This window comes from Sceloporus occidentalis, unplaced genomic scaffold (assembly GCF_023333645.1).
Source record: "Sceloporus occidentalis isolate IW3139 unplaced genomic scaffold, rSceOcc1.0.p SCAF_6, whole genome shotgun sequence".
NCBI lineage: Eukaryota > Metazoa > Chordata > Lepidosauria > Squamata > Phrynosomatidae > Sceloporus > Sceloporus occidentalis.
This window is the reverse complement of record NW_028316986.1, coordinates 54,451,568-54,469,200: the sequence shown is the minus strand read 5'-3', so window position 1 is coordinate 54,469,200 and position 17,633 is coordinate 54,451,568. Positions and strand designations below refer to the sequence as shown.

The 17,633-nt window shown below is 40.1% G+C and overlaps 1 protein-coding gene across 3 annotated transcripts; it reads left to right on the top strand.

The window, feature by feature from the left end:
• The first annotated feature begins 1,771 nt into the window (after positions 1-1,771).
• Positions 1,772-15,900, top strand: POLR1C (RNA polymerase I and III subunit C). 3 transcript variants are annotated; one of them, XM_089529676.1, is made up of 9 exons: positions 1,772-2,160; positions 4,646-4,717; positions 5,526-5,633; positions 7,405-7,537; positions 7,667-7,783; positions 8,013-8,162; positions 11,203-11,352; positions 12,899-13,015; positions 13,661-15,900. In XM_089529676.1, exons 1-9 carry the CDS (start codon positions 2,092-2,094, stop codon positions 13,777-13,779), a joined length of 1,035 nt encoding a protein of 344 aa, XP_089385802.1. In that variant the 5' UTR covers positions 1,772-2,091; the 3' UTR covers positions 13,780-15,900. The 3 variants fall into 3 exon arrangements, with proteins under 3 accessions (XP_089385802.1, XP_089385803.1, XP_089385804.1); XM_089529677.1 differs by lacking the exon at positions 1,772-2,160 and adding an exon at positions 2,234-2,468; XM_089529678.1 differs by lacking the exon at positions 1,772-2,160 and adding an exon at positions 3,053-3,220.
• The last annotated feature ends 1,733 nt before the right edge of the window (positions 15,901-17,633 follow it).

Below are 17,633 nucleotides of genomic sequence, written 5' to 3'. Positions count from 1 at the left end.
TTTAGAAACTGAGAAGAAAAACTGCTCTTGCCAGAAAATTACAACTTTAGTACAAGTGTACTGAGGAAGTAGACTGAAGCCTACGAAAGCTTATGTGGCCAATTTCTTTTTTTCAGTTAGTCTCAAAGGTGCCACAAGATCTCTCTACGATGTATAAACATCTCAATATAAGATGCCATTTCATTGACAGCACCAAACAGTTTATTGATAGCTTTGTTACAAATCAGATACCACATACTTCTTGTTTTGTTGTTGTTAACCGCCTTCGGGTCAATCTCGACTCATGGTGACTATGGATGAAACATCTCCAAGACTCTCTTTCCTCTGCTTAATTCCTGCAACCCCATATCTGTGACCTTAATAGAGTCCATCCATCTGGCATGTGGTCTTCCTCTCTTCCTACTATCCTCCACCTTTCCCAGCATTATTGTCTTTTCCAATGGGTCCTTCTTTCTCATGATGTGGCCAAAGTACAACAGCCTCAGTTTGGTCATCTTGGCTTCCAGGGAGGTTTCCAACTTAATCTCCTCTAGGACCCATTTGTTTGTCCTTTTGGCTGTCCATGGGATCCTCAGCAGTCTTCTCCAGCACCTCATCTCAAATGAATGGATTTTCTTCCTAAGTTCTCTCTTAACTGTCCAGCTCCCACATCCATACATGGTAATAGGGCATACAATGGCTTGTATGATTCTGACTTTCACAAGTAGGAACAGCTGCAGTATCCCAACTGAACATCTTCATGTCCCTGTATGTCTTTTACTGGAAGTCATTAGCATCACAAAGTGGAAGACAGCACCTCTATGTATTAGCCACACCAATTTTTCAGGTTCCAGACAACATTAATTGTACATTTACACAAGGCCTATCATTAAGAGCCATTGTATAATGCAACGGAAAAGGCTATATACCTATAATGTTGCACTGAAAGTGACTACATCCCAAATTCTGTGTCAACCTCAGCACTTCGGACGTTCAAGACTTTGTTGCTGCTGTTGGCCATATTTCCTTGCTAGAAAAATTAATGCATTTAGATATATATTGGAGTGAAAAAGGAATATAGAGCAGAAGCACACCAAGGGTGAAAGGCCAATACACAACAAACCACATCCATTCGTATATTTTAATTCTTCTATTTGTTTATATCCCGCCCTTTCCCCAAACCTGGGACTCGGGTGGAATGAGAACGCAACCAATGGCTAAACTGCATAGAGGGGCATCATAACCCTGCAAGTAAATGAATATATTGTAACCCGGTTTGAATCCCATTGTGGAGACAGGCGGGATATCAATCCTGGAAATTAATAAATACATTCAGTTTGTAAGTTGTCTCTGGCCTGGGCAGAACAAAAACAAAGGCGATTTAACCAGAAGCACAACACAGAGATTTATTGCAACATGCAGGTGGCTAGACTATCCAGAACCCTGTTATTTAATCCTTTCAGAGTGTATTTCTAGCCCCAAATTATGTGGCCCTCCTCCAGTTGTGTAACTCATCTTCAATAAGGGCCAAACCATACTGCAGAAATAACCCAGCTTTAAAAATCCTGGCTCAGTGCTAGGGAATCCTGGGAACTGTAATTTTGTGGGACGTTTAGCCTTCTCTGTCACAGAGCTCTGGTGCCGCAATAAACTACATTTCCCAAGATTCTCTAACACTGAGGCAGAGAAAGGAGGAGAAGGACCCGGATGGAGCACAACCCATCCCTCCCTATTCAGCGGCGCGCTAAGGACGTGGAGACCCCTCAACTCTCGCGATATTTCTTGGCAAACGGTGTGACGAGAGCGCCGTTTTGGTTGCTCAGGGCGAGAAAGTGTTTTATTTCTCTGAAGGGATGGATAGATAAACTACAGCGAGAACGGCACAGACAAGGCGGGGAGAGTCTGGTCAGCGTCGTGCCAGCTGATCTATTCACGCTATCCAGCGTCAAGGCAGTTACAGAAAACAATCATGTTTCTCCTCAGAGCGCCACACACAAGATGGCGGCTACAAACGGACACGGCGTAGTAGGAGGCGTCGACGTCACGTGACGTCACGGACGTCATCTCGCCGCCCCTCCCTTTTGGAAACGCGCGTCGGACAGAGGTCGCAAGATGGCGGCGCCCGGGAGCGTGGAGGAGATGCGGAGCCGGGTGGTTCTGGGCGAGTTCGGAGTCCGGAATGTAAACGAGGGAACGGGAACCGGGGGGATGGAGGGGGAGGGGTGGCGGAGGCTGGTCCTGAGGAGGGCCTGCGCGGCGTCCGTTGGATAGAGTGATCGGATGTGCCAACGGTCAAAACGTGGCTCTGCGTGTTTTTGGACTTCAACTCCCAGAAGCCTCAGCCAGGTTGGCCGACGGCCAGGAATCATGGGAGATGAAGTCCAAAACATTGCAGGACCAAAGGGCCGAGGAGGACGAGGCGCCTCAAAATGTAGAACGTTCCAGAAAAAGATGTAGAGAAATAAAACCCTAAATGCCCGGCTGTAAATGTAAATCCTTTTCCTAAGGTTTAGTTTCAGCTGCATGACACGCGCTGTGCAGCTTTATTATTATTTTGGGCCCCAAAACACACTGCAGACATCATCCAATTCGAGGCCGCCTTAACCGCCCTGGATCAGTGCTAGGGAGTCCTGGGAACTGTAGTTTGTCTCTCAGGCAGAGAAGGGATAAACGTCTCGCAAAACTGCAGTTCCCAGGATTCCCTAGCGCTGATCCAGGGCAGTTAAGGCGGTCTCAGACTGGATTATTTCTGCAGTGTGTTCTGGACCTCGGTTAAAACGCCTTGTTGGTTCGCAGTAGGCTTCTAGAACTCTGAGGGAGACAGATGCTTCAAGGGATGATTTGCCAGCTACAGTCCCTTGGCTGGAGCTGCATCTGGATTGTTAATTTGTGCATTGTGCTGAGATTCAAGGGAAAACAACCCTTTCAGTGTCTGCATTGTGTCCTCAAGCAGCCCATTGCCTAACGTATTTGATACCCTTTCTCCATCAGAGAAACAAACACACCCTGAAGCTCTGGGTGCAGTCTTGTCTGCTGCTGCTGCTTCTAGGAAAAAGGAACTTCAGAAGGATCCAGATTCTCCGCCTTTTTGCAACAAGGACTGGCTGCCAAGGAGACGCGTTTCCTGAAGGGCAGCAGCAGCAGCAGCAGCAGCAGCAAACATGGTGCTACTCAGTGGGCTTCTGAGTCGTGCTTAAAATGGAGGACATTTTGGAATTCTTCCTGAACAGAAGCTTGAAATGTAGGACATAGCATGGAAAAGGAGGACATCTCGTCACCCAATAGAGCAAACCCCCAGATCCAGCCTTGGCCAGATTCAAGTTTTCACACATAGAATTTATTTATTCATTTATATACCAGCGTCCTCTTGATACAGGGACTCAAGGCGGTTAACAAATGTTAATATAGAAAACCCTTAGGGATTGCTGTGTTGGTCATTTAGTAAATTCAAACAAAGATCTACCAAGCAGTGATACCTTTACTGGCCAACCGAAATGCACAGTGTACTTGTTGCAAGCTTTCGAAGCTCCATGGGCTTCTTCATCAGGCAAGATGATACAAACCAAACAGGAGAAAAAACTGGAGATGTTAGTAAGATGCTAGATTTTGTTGTTTCTGTCCTTAGTTAAGATGGTATGGGGAGGGTATATTAATATTCAGGCATCTTACTATTATCTCTAATTTTTCTCCTGTTTGGTATATAACATTTTGCCTGATGAAGAAGCCACTGGAGAGTTGAAAGCTTTCAACAAGTATACCGTGCATTTCGGTTGGCCAATAAAGGTATCACTGTTTGGTAAAATTTAAAATAGTACAAGTTAAAAAAATACAGCTCATTAAAGTGTAGGTACAAAGTTAAAAAAAGCATATGATTTTAGAAAGTTAAGAACACTACACATTAAGATTTCAAATGTATTAAAAACTCTATACAAACCTTAAGATCTAAATTACACAGCATTTAAAGTCCAACTTGCACTGAAAGAGACCTCTTTGTTGGCTGACCCTCAGTATAGATTATATTACCTTATAAATGCCAAAGTAGACCACCGTACTAATACAGGAAACATCTGTCAATATATTTAGTGTGGAGTGTTTTATTTATTTCTTTACTTTCAGTATTTACACTCAGCTCTTCGTCCAGAAAGGCTCTCAGAGCATCTAACAACTTGTTAATTTGATAGTTCCCTGCCATCAGGCTTAAAATTAAATTAAATTAAAGGATGAAATGATATGAAAGTTGCTGATTCAGATGTTTTGGCCTATTGTGGCCATTTCCTATCTGGAGCCTTGATGAGAGATGATAAATAAATGCCACAAGTAAGGAAACAAATACAATTTCTTGCATGCAAGTCACTGCTACTTGCTGCTGTGGTTACTTGAATATAGTGTGTGTGTCTGTAAGGATGTGGAGTCCCCCCTCCCTTGGCTGCAGTAGCCCAGGTAGCTGTAGTCCAGATAACTGTGAAAAATATTGTCCACTTTTTATTTCAAATAAATAAATGACAGTTGTTAATCAATTACCATCTAAATCAATGTTCTCATTGTATTTGTCCAGGGTTTCAGGCAGAGGATTTTCCAAGCTCTGTCTGGGGCTGAACTATTGTCCTTCTCTATGCAAAGAATATGTTCCATCACTGAGCATCACCTCTTCCCCTCTTTTTCCCAGGTCCACACAACAGACTTTCCAGGGAATTATTCTGGATATGATGATGCCTGGGATAAGAATAGATTTGAAAAGGTGAGAGTACTGTGCTTAAGAAAAGGGGTTGGAGCACTTATTTTCAGGCATCTTGGGATTCTTGTCCTGTTTCTGAGCTTGGCAGCAATTAGCAAGGATTTAGAACCTTCTTGGTTTTTAAGTACTGTTGCCTTATCTACATCTTTTTCCAGGCATTTGTAGAGTCATATTGCCTGTATGGCGGAGTATAGGCCTTAGTTTCTCAGTTCCCACATAAAATGTGCAGGTGGGCGGGCAACTGTAGAAGCCTAGGGGACTATATTAGCTCCCCAGGAGACTTTAGAAGACCAACTGCTGCTGCAAATAATAAAAGAAAAGTATCAAATATCAAAATATTTTGGTGGCTTACTGGGCCATTTTAGGCCCCAGAGTGGCCTTTTAACAACAGGAAGTCATTTCCTTTATCCTATTTTTTTTTAAAGTGCATCTCTTGGGCCTCAGTTGGCCCAAGGGGATGGCAGAAAGTGGCACATATGCACCCCTTGATCCCTGATGAACATTTTGGGACAAAGCCTTTAAAAAAATTAGGAAAAATATTTTTGACTGCCTAGGTGGCCTTTGGGGCACAAAAACAGCCTGTGGGGGTCATATGTCCTGTGAACTGCACATTGCTCATCCATGCCATTAATGTGCAACAGAGTTTGATAGTAGCCTATCAAACTTTTTTTAAAAAAAGTATAAACTGATTAAACAGATCCTTGGTTATGAAATGGTTTTTTTTAAATATATGTCTTGTTCCTTACCAGTGAAAGCATTTTATGCCAGTTAAGGCACTAACCTGTTTTGAAACTCTGCTTGTTTCCCACAGAATTTCAGAATAGATATGATCCATATGGATGAAAGCACACTGGAATTTGACATGGTGGGGATTGATGCCGCAATTGCCAATGCTTTCCGACGCATCTTGCTTGCTGAGGTATCAGTTTGCTTAGCTCAGTTAGTAAAAAGACACTTCTTGGACATTCCTCAGGCTTGGTGCTTCATTGGCTGGGTTTGGCTGCAATTACTTTTACAAGTACTAGGAGGCTATGGTGAGCTGTTTTAGAATTTCCTCCAGAAATGTATAAAAATGTTGAAGAAACGTTGAGAAGTCTGTGTTAAAGGTTGAAATATGGATGAAAGATTGAGATGCAAGAATTAAGACCCATTCTTTGTAGTTTTATATAGAAATTTATATGGTGAAAATGCTCTAAGTCACCTTGCGTTCGAAAAGGCAGGATATAAAACAAATAAATAAAAAATTGCATTACTTTTAAAAACGATTTTCTCTTGCAGAAAGAGGATAAGTGAGGTGTCTTAAGATTTAGGGCCCTTTCACACTGTGTAGGAGGAGGAGAGGCCCTCGCTCGCTTAAAAAGAGGACTGACACTTAGGCACAAATAAATGGAGGGACTTCCAGGGTAAATGTGGAGGATGTGGCCAAAGAAGAAGTGCTAGAGTCTAGAGTTCGATGGTCTTAGGCGACCCCTGTGAAGGGGTTGTTCTACCTCCAAAGGGGTCCTGACCCCAGGTTGGGAACCACTGGACTAGTGGATATAGGGCTTGATAGTAATGTTAGAAATAAGTCCCGGTGAATTTACCAATCATGGGGTAAAAATAAACATCTGCTCTAAACTTCTCACCTATGGACTGAACAATTAATTTCTTTCATGAGTCTTTCATGAGGCCTGGCTGCACTGGAGTGGTGGGTAGGAGAGGCTGCTTTTGCTTCATGGATGTCCATGTGACATCTCATTGCATGTGTGGGTGGGGGAAACATTCTATGTGAATTTGTGATATGGACCTAAATAAGATCAGTTTATCCAATGTACTTGCAATTCATTGCTTCTACATGTGTAAAGTGATGTGGATAGCTATTCTTTTTTTCCAGTCTGGAACTCAACATATACATAGAGTATGTTTACACTCTTCATTTCTGCACTTGGAGCTACCTGCATATGTTGTTGCTTCTCTCTCTCTCTCTGGAGGTTGAGAGGTTGCATTTTTAGATTAGGAGCAGGGATTACCGAACCTGTCCTTAATGAAGAGCTGGTAAATAAGGAATTGTGGAATTTGTTTAAATGTATACTGTCCCTAAAGTACAGTTACATATTATCAAGATATGTTTGTATTATTAAGCCACAAATGAGATCCAGCCACAAATAGTCCCCTATTTATTGCTTAAACTTCAAATTTGTATTTTTTTTGCCCTGTGCATATAGATACATTTTGGGGGGAAATTGCTAAAACACCATAGTCTCATATGATTAAGCTTTGTTGTTTGTGTTTACATTCAAATTCTGATTCTTTTCATAATATTCACTGCTTTAGATTAAACTAGGTAGAACGTACAAAGTCTAGTTTTGCAGGCTTTTAGCTGTAAAGTTGTAAATTAAGTCTTTAAAATGATCAGATGAATGATACTTCTTAGAAATATTACCTCAGACTTTCAGATCGCTAGAATATGTATGTCTTATCTTATGGAGTGAGTCTTGGCTGTACTTCAGGCAACGAAGCCCTGGACCTAAACAATGGATTTCTAGTTTATATCTTAAGACATGGCATAAAGAAATAGCATCAGAGCTTCAGAACCAAAAAAACAGATACATATGAAATAAGTAGATGTGGATGTTTATTGCGGACTGATCCTTTGAGATAATGTGTCTGAATATCTCTTTTTAGTAGTGCATTTATCTTCTCTTTCCTAGGTGCCAACCATGGCTGTTGAGAAAGTCTTTGTGTATAATAACACCTCCATTGTTCAGGATGAAATTCTGGCTCATCGTTTAGGACTGATCCCTATCTGTGCAGATCCTCGACTCTTTGAATACAAAAGTGAAGGTGCAGTGGTGTGGAATGCGTTTGTATGGAACCAAACTGACTAAAACCAAATTAGATTCTAAAAGCTGCTCACGTTACCAAAGCAAAGACTGTGTATAGAGTTCTTAATTTCTTTCTTTTCTTCTGCAGAAGATGAATGTGATGAAATTAATACTCTGCAATTCCAGTTAAAAATAAAATGTAGCAGGAATCCTCAGGCACCTAAAGAATCATCTGACCCTAATGAACTCTATATTAACCATAAAGGTAAAAACATCTGTTTCAGAGTAATTGTCCTGTATTCTACTTCTTGACACTTAGTATCTCAGTCTCCATTCAGTCTTCCACTTCTGAATCTTACTTGTGTTGTTAGTTGGAGCCAGTTGCTGCCCATAGTTGCTTCTTTTATTTCGTTGGTAGTAGAGAAAGGTGTAATAGTTGATTCAGCTGTCTGCCTAGTTACAAACACTTTTTCTGTGTCATTTTCTTTCTACAGTTTACAGCAGGCATATGGAATGGGTACCACTGGGGTCACAGGCTGACAACATGAATTCTAATTTCCGTCCTGTGCATGATGACATCCTCATTGCACAACTGCGGCCTGGCCAAGAGATTGACATCCTTATGCACTGTGTAAAGGGCATTGGTGAGGTGGTTAACACTACTAATATTGTGGAAACGTGGGGCAAAACTAAGCTGGGATTTTTATGTGGTAGCTGGGGCTTTCTGCTCACTATTCTGCTCTCCACAATGTAGAAGAATTTTTACTAAGATCCTTTTCCAAGGATTTTTATTGCATTAATATTCCTTTTTATATTTAAAACTTGGGCCTCTGCTGTACTGTAGACAATTGAGAAATTTCTGTTGAATAGCAAATGTCCGTGGATGCACATCTGTATGGCTCAGTGTAAGTAGTAGTTCTGCATGTGGACCTATGGTAGGCTGAGCCATATACCATCTCTTGTCTTACTGTACACTATCCCATTACCTTTCTGTGCCTCATGGGAGTGAGCTGGATTAGAAAAGCATGTGGCTGTGTCCCACTAGCCAGACATGAAATGATGACATCAGTGCTGAGATCCAGCAGCGTCTTGCAGAAGTCTCATTGCCGATGCAATAGCATTAGTTTCTTGGCTGATGTAGTCACATGTTTCTCTGCCCACTCTCCATGAGGCACAAAATGGCTATACAGGGGGTGTTTATAGTAAGTCAGGGGTGGGGTGGGGCTTTGAGCACTGAAGGGTGGAAGGGAATACCAAGCTCTGCAATGTCCCATAAAGTACATATACTGGTGAAGGAAAAACTTAAACATGTTTATATCAGAATGCCAGCCCATTGTTAACAAAAATAAATGTTGGAAATGCCAAAAAGAAGTGGGTGCTTATCTACATAGCTGGTGGTTATGTGAAAAAGTTAAACTATATTGGAAAACTATCCATTGTGAAATGAAAAAATACTCAAATTTAAGGAATGTGCAGACCCCCAAATGTATCTGCTAAATATGACTGAAAACCAAACATTGGAGAAAAAAGAAGGGAAATTACTTTTTTACATCACTGTGGCGGCAAGATTGCTTTGTGCAAAATATTGGAAGAAAGAAGATACCCCTAATATAGAAGAATGGAAACTTAAAATTTATGAAATTGATAAACTAACATGTCTGTTGAAAAAAAGACTCCTTAAAAGTCCATTATAGAGAATGGGATTCCTGGAAATATTATATCCAAGCTGTAGAATAATAATAATAATAATAATAATAATAATAATAATAATTATTATTATTATTATTATTATTATTATTATTATTATTTAATAAGATAAAAGACAGTGATGTAAGTTACAGAATTTACAACTAGACCTGATGGAACTGAGCCTGTCTTTTTCACTCCCTCCCAGGTCTGATGATGACAGTAGGTACGGAAGGAGGCTTCTTCTTGAGGCAGGAATTTTATTTTAATTAATTTTAATTTAATTCTTCTCATTAAATTTAAGAGAAGAATTGGTGGACAGAGTGACGTAAGTCACAGTAAACGGGGAGAGGAACTAGTTAGGGAAGGCCTGCCGGAAGAGATCCATCTTAAGAGCCTTCTTAAAGGCTGTAAGAGTAGAAATGTCGCGGATGTCCTTTGGCAGGTCATTCCATAACTTCGGAGCAGCAGTAGTGAAGGCCCTCTGGGGTTAGTCTAGATTTTTTTGGCTGAAGTAGATTCTTCCCCGAGGACCTTAGAGTGCGGGAAAAAGTATGTAAAGAAAAAGAAAATATGTACAGAGGGCCCTTCCTTTACGTGGGGAATCCATTCCAGATCTACCCGTGTAAGGGGAATTCCGTGTATGCTCGAGCCCCATTCGAAAGAATGGGGCTTGTGTCTGTGCCATGACGCATGCGCCACAGGCGTGCAAATTGTGCCAAACATTCTCCTGGTGTGGCTTTCAGCATATGCTGAAAGCTGCGTAAATCATGCCTGCGTATAACGTGGGCGCACTGCATATTGCTTTAGTAGAATAATAATAAGATTTGTCGATAAGAGTATTAATGTAAGCTACATAGTTTGGGGTTAGATAAAGAGTATCTGGTGGGTATTCTTTATTTTATTTTATTTTTCTTCCGCCTTTCTCCCAAAGTGGGACCCAAGGCGGCTAACATACATATAACACAACAGTTAAAATTGTAAAAATATAAAATTACAAATATAAAATTTAAAAACCACAAAGTTAAAATTAACAATCCAAGACCATCCCTCTTATCTCCCAATAAAACCAAGCCTGCCAGATCTCAAAAGGCCTGTTTAAACAAAAATGTCTTTGCCTGCGTGCGAAAGGCCAGCAGTGAGGCGGCCAGCCTAGTCTCCCATGGAAGGGAGTTCCACAAGGTAGAAGCAGCCACTGAGAAGGCTCTGTCTCTTGTCCTCACCAGGCAAGCCTGGGATGGTGGTGGGACTGAGAGAAAGCCTTCTCCTGAAGATCTTAGGGCTGTAGGTGGTTCATATGGGGAGATACGGTCTCTCAAATAGTCTGGTCCTAAGCCATGTAGAGCTTTATAGGTCATGACCAGCACTCTGGATTGTGCTTGGAAACGAACCGGTAGCCATTGAAGCTGTTTCAATACAGGAGTTATACGTTCTCTGTAACTGGCTCCAGTCAGCATTCTAGCCGCAGCATTTTGGACTCGTGGAAGTTCCTGAACAGTTTCCAAAGGCGGCCCCACGTAGAGCATGTTACAGTAGTCCAAACGGTAGTGTTATAGAATTTGATAGAAATAGCAATATAAACTATATATTATTGTATAATGATATAAATTTGAAAACTTAAAACATCTTTTATAATTGGATATTTAACTTATGTGAAACTAAACAGAAATTAAGAAAAAGTGATATTACAAATTATAATGGTAAAGATTATTCAGCAGTACTAGGAAGTAGTTGAATGTTTGTATGTTTTTGGATGTTTTCATTTATTTGTTTTTGTGTGTGAAGTTTTAAACCAAAGAATGCCAGCCCATTGGTGTTGGTGAAACTGATTTTAATTGTTCTTATGTAGTGGACTGACTGACTGCTACCTCCCCAATCCTATATCTCCCACCCCTACTTACTTCCATTTTTCATTTGCTACTTTGCCCCCACCCCTATTTTTATTTTGTTTTTATTAAATATATGTTTTAAACATAAAATTATGTCATCTTTCTTTAGGTAAAGATCATGCAAAGTTTTCTCCAGTGGCAACAGCCAGCTACCGCCTGTTGCCAGATATTACTCTGCTGCAGCCTATTGAAGGGGAAGCAGCTGAGAAGCTAAAGAAGTGCTTTTCAGCTGGAGTTATTGAAATCAAGGAAATCAAAGGTATTTTGTACTTCCTTTAAATTGTAAAAGTCACAGTTTCTGTATATTGAAGTAAAAAAAGTATTATGAAAAATATTCTGCCTCTATGGCTAATTGAGACTGGCATCCTGTTAGTATTATATGCAGGCATAAGTTAACCTTAATAAATAATAGATTCTTAGAGTTAGAAGTGAACACAATGACCATCTAATCCAACTCAGTGTCATGCAGTAATACATAATTAGAGCAGTTCTGAAAGATGCCCATCCAATCTCTGTTTAGAGACGTCTAAAGATTGAGACTCCACTACCCTCCAAGTCTGTCTATTAGTTCTTATAGTAAAGAAGTTCTTAATGTTTAGATGGAATTTCTTTTTTTTTGTACTTTGAATCCATTGGTTCATATTTTAGTCTCTGAAGCAGCGGTAAACAAGTTTTCTCCATCTTCTATAAGACATCCATTCAGATATTTAAAGATAACTGTCATGTCACCTCTCAATTTTCTCTTATTCAATAAATAATAATAATAATAATAAATTTTTATTTATATGCCGCCTCTCCCGCAGGATCGAGGCGGCTTACAGCATCAGGTAAAAACACATATGAAATGCAACATACAATTAAAATGCATCCCTTTAAGTCCCTCCCTCCCAATCTTACTACAATAAAATATCAATTAAACAATCAAGAATTAAAAGAATTAAAAATTAAAATTAAATTAAAATTAAAATTAAATAATCAAACATTCAGCCAGTCAGAGGCAAGGGGATGGGCAATTTGGGTGCTCTCTATGATGATATGTATCCATGGGAGGCCGGGTGGATTATTCAGGTCCTGTCGGAAGAGATCTATCTTGACAGCCCTTTTGAAGATGTCAAGATTGGTAATGTTCCAGATCTCTTCCGACAAACCATGCTATAGTTTGGGAGCGGCTGATGAGAAGGGTAACTGCCATTAACCTGGTCTTTATTGGCTGAAGAAGGTTTTCTCAGAGGACCTAAGTGTGCGGAGCAGATTTTATGGAAGGAGGCGATCCTGCAATAGGTTAGACACAAGCCATGTAGGGCTTTACCTTGTACTGTGCCCGGAAACTAATAGGCAGCTAAACATACCCGGCTTCCAAAGGCATTTCTCATAAGGCTTGGTTTCCAAACCTTTGATTAGCTTAGTCCTCTTTCTCTGGACATGTTCCAACTTGTCCATATCCTCCTTGAACTGTGGTGCTCAGAACTGGACATAGTATTCCATCAGTTCAGAGAAGCTCCAGTGGTGAAAGCTGGCTTTGCACAAACACCACCTGTATCAAAACCAACTCAACCAGCTTTGCTGAAGTGAGTGGGGAGTGGGACAGAATCAGGCAGCAGTCCTTTCCTGTGCCTCCTCTTGCACACTGCCATTGCCCCCACCTTGATGAAGACTCAGGAAGTGATGTATGGGTGCCATCTTGGCCACACCAGTGGGTTCCCACCAAAACGTATAGTGAGAGATCATTATGCTGTTAAGATGGGGAAGATTCCTTAAAAGCATGCTTGTACTTTGTGTTTCAAGTTTTTATTTCTTTTTCCTAGGGAAAAAAGTGGCAAGAGTGGCTAATGCTCGTTTGGACACATTTAGTAGAGAAATTTTTCGTCATGATGATTTGAAAAACTTTGTGCGCTTGGCTCGAGTAAGAGATCATTACATTTGTGAGTAATCCTTCAAATACTTGGTGATTTTAGTAATTCTTCAAGCCCACTGTGTGACTGTTTACTTTACAATCTCTTTATAGATGGTTCTGTAGTCCTTCAAATGTTATGCATTAAAGATCTATGAGTAGTTTTCCATGCTTTTAAAGCTGTAGATATGCATAAAAAGCTGTTTGACTCTCAAAATGAATATACATGTTTATTGAAATGGATAGTTAAAATAATTTGGTTTCATAGTTCAGTTTCTGAAACATTAAGCAACCTTCACAGTCAGATGTAATCTTTAAACCGTAATCTGAGGTGCTGATATTTGCTTTTGCATTTGAAAGCATAAAGTTGTTGTTGTTTTTATTGTTGTTATTATTATTATCATCATCCCCCCGCCCTTTTCCCAAATCTGGGGAGTTATTATCCTCCACTAACAGAAAGTCTGTTTTGGGATGTTAACAAAGCCATAAAACATGCTGCTTTTATTCCTAGTGAGGAATTAGGTTTCTAATAATAAGATGTTAGTTTGTGTATTGTGTATATGTTTTACATTGTATAAGAACAGGGCTGGCTGTTTTGTTGTTGTACTTGTAAAGCACTTTGCACATTGATGGCATTATATAAACAAACAACAACAACAATTTCTTTTTTCCCCAGTCTCTGTAGAGTCAACAGGTATCTTACCTCCAGATGTATTAGTGAGTGAAGCTATTAAGGTGTTGATCGGTAAATGTCAGCACTTTTTGGAGGAGCTGAAGTCCATCCAGAAGAAGTGACTTTAGGAACACAAAACTCATCAGAAGAGTCTTAGCAGAGCTCTCTATGGCTGCATTTTGAGAAGGAGCTCCAATGAAGTCTTTATCAGCTGGTACATCTACAAGAGATATGGAAGACTGACACCCTTTCCCATGTACTTCCTATTGGCAGTCATCTAAGATATGGTTGAAATGCAGCTGTGTAAAGGCAGTGCCACTGTGGAACTTTTTGCAAAGATCAGAATGTATTGACTTGGGACTTTGATTCTTTGACAGATGCCCCACATGGGGTGAAAAGAATGTGTTAGGACATTAAGTTGTAAGCTGCTAGTAATAAATTCTTGCCCATGTATGTTTGCCTTGAGGACTATATTAGAAAGCTGTACTGTAGATCCACCTCTTAAAGGTGAATTGTGTTCATAGTTCCTTAACATGGGCCTTAAGGTTTGTTTGGCCTGGATAATACCACAGCGCTATATAGTAAGGACTAATGCTACAGTCCTTTCATGCTAGCAGTGGGGTTTTTAACAAGTGTTGGCCACTTACTTGGCCACCACGTTGGCCACTTACTAAGAATGTTCATTTACATTGGTAAAGAAGATATCCAGGGATGTTTTTATCTGTGAAGGAGACATCCAAGAGTGAGTTACCATCCAGACAAGGCAGGGGTTGTATGATCAAACTTGCTGCTATGCTGAAAAAACATTATTCCCCTGTTACTTTCATAGCAAAATGTGGAACAGCCAGAAAGAAAATGTCACATGTTGACCAAGTGAACACAATATTATTCTTGGCAGACAAGAACCAACATTCAAAGGAAGCATCCAGGAATTGAATTTACCCACGTTACCTAAGAAGGTGGGAATGTCTTAGATAAGGGATTTTGATGTGGGGGACCAACAGTTTTCCCCATAATGTGCCAGGGACCATGCCATAATGGTGTTCATTGATTAGCGTTTCTTTCTTGGAAGTTCTGCAGGGGCTGATAGCTGATGGCTCATGGACTGGCACTAGTCTATAAACCACCACTTTGAGTAGCACTGTTCTAAAGTCTGTAGATTTGTTCAGCAGGCTGATCAGAAGAGTAGTGGCTGGCAGGTGACAAGTGCTTTTGGCAGTGAGAAGCAGCGGGTGGGACTACAGGCTGACTAAAACCATGCTGGGCACTAAACTTTCAAGCAGAAGTAGCAGTGGATGTTTTGTTTTTAACCCCTGAAACATCCTTGGCAGTCTAGGAGGCTGGTTTAGAAATTGCACATCAAAGTTGCTTTTTCTCAGGTTGACTGAAGCAAGCAGGCTAGTTTAAGAGATGTTTAGCCAAACCATCCAGTACCATCGCTTTGATTTTACAGAGAAGGCAGTGAAATTATATCTTGAGGAGGGAGACCAAAATGGGACATGACCTGAGTGTAGAAAAATCATGAAATAAATATAAAATGGCTGCCTGCTGTCCTCCGGTCTATTGGTAGTGAAGAGAATGGATGTGCGATTTTTCTTAAACAGGGGCCTCAGTGGAATTGAGAGTGTGAAACCATCAATGATGGACAAAGCTTGATGTGTATTTTTGCTACCATTATAATAACTCTTCTTTTTGTAGAATGATGATTAGATCATTCGACTTCTCATCCTCTTTTGCTCAAGATAAGGGTACTGGAGAGTCATAGAAACACTAAGCCAAGGGAAGCAGAAGGAATGCTCATTAACGAGTGAGATGCTGATGTAGCGTTTGTAGCTTTGGGTGTACTGAAGCAGCCAGCTTGCATAAGAAGGGATTAAGTCTTTTACCAATGGCACATATGTTATAAAAGAGACATTTTGTCTAGTATTTTTGAACCCAAGTGAACTAAAGTCTGGGAATAGCTGAAAATGGAGACAGCTTTACAAAAAAGTTTGGGGAAAGACTGAACACTAAGAGGCAAATATAAAACAAAGGGTATAGTAATAATCCAAAAGGGAATTGAAAATAAAGGTACAGATGTTGTCTCTAAGAGAAGGAACTCTACAGGGAGTACAGTACAGTAGCAACAATGATAATGTGCACCTGGCTTGCCTATGCAGTAGTGAGTCATCATCTACAGGATACATTCTGCAGAATGTGATTTATGGATATACTTTTCTGCTTATTAAAGCAGCTGAAATTACTTTATGCTCCTTTACAGCATCATTTTTTCATATTGGAAAGTATTACAGATGGGAATAATCTAATGCCTGCATGTTTAACTAAAACCTATAGAATTCTCACTTCCCTTGTTTACACAAGAGCACCAAATGTTTACAGCTTCCTAATTGTTATTTGTCCCCTAATTTCATATAGACCATGCTATGTGGGCAGATTCTTGTAACTTTTCAGTTCTTGCTGTTGCAATGGCTTAATTTTCTGACCAGTTTTTCCCACAGTTGGATAGATGTGATAAACTGTTTCCTTCCAGTTTAAGTCAGAGTCATGAAAATTCTACTTTGCTCTAGCAGAGAGAGATTGGACTGGCAGCTTCCCTACTCTTTCCATAAACACATGTAGACTTTTCTATTTGAACCGGCATTTGAAGTCTGATTGTTTAGTTGAGATGGGCCTTGTACAATGTGCTGGGTTGTTTTGTTATACTTTACATCACTTTTGTTTTTAACTTGTTTTAATTTTTTAATAGTTCAATCACTTTTTACCTTTTGTAAACCTTCTTCTAACTGTTGTAAGATGCTTTGAGACTTAATGGGGGGGAAAGTGGGATATAAATATAGTAACAGCTTCTATAAGCAGCATAATACCACAAGGCTGGACACTTCACTTGTCTATGATTGATGTTTTTCTAACATGTTTATTTTTAAAAGGCAGTCTTTTAAAAGCCAAGCTCCTCCATAAACAAGAATTTGGAAGAACTGTTTCACTTTCATTCTTCAGAGTAATTCTGCAACGTCAGGTTTTGCCAGTCAGACTCAGGTATCCTTGGAGCCCTGGTGGTGCAGTGGTTAAATGTCTGTACTGCAGCCAAAAACCATAAGGTTGCGTGTGCAATACCAGCGAAAGGGCTCAAGCTTGACTCATGCTTGCATCCTTCTGAGGTCGCTAAAATGAGTACCCAAATTGTTGGGGGCAATTAGCTTACAATTGTAAACCATTTAGACACTATTAGTTCAGTATGAAGCGGTATATAAATGAAGCTGTTTGTTTTGTTTGTTTTATCAAAGCTTCTGGTGTGTCCATGTACAGAATCGCTTGAGACCCCTTTGGATCTATTGACTGGTTTGGGGGCTGACCACATGCCTTACAAGTTTTTCAAAAAGAGATTTGCACCTGCTCTTCCATTGCCATTTTTTTTATAACAGAAAATAATGACTTCAGATGAGAGTGCCAGATCCTGCTTCTCCATTGCTTTAAAAACCCTTTTCTTCTACCACCCAAAATAGCAGGCCTCATAGTACAATTTAATATTTGGAAGTAGCAGAACACCTCTTTCTCTAGCATTCTTTAGAGTCTTTGAGCTTTATTCTGGGTTTTCTTGCCAGTCATGGCAAAACATTGGCTTTTATTACTGCAAATCCCCCCCAAAAAGATAAACTTAACTTTCCCCATAGTCTTTATTATAATTATTTTGGAATAAAAAATTGTTATTCTTTGTGATTGTAACTCCCAAATTGTAATCCCATTTACCCCACTTTAACACTAGAAAGAGAAAATAACTTATTTTCCTCTTCTGAAGTCATATTTTAGTCAACAATTTTGTTTTATTCCCCCCCCCCCCCCACCATTCCCTTTTCCTTTTGTGTCATGTCTTTTAGATTGTAAGCCTGAGGGCAGGGAATTGTCTATTATCCCCTCTGTTGTAAACCGCTTGGATTCCCAGTGATTGGGCGGTATATAAACAAATCCTATTATTATT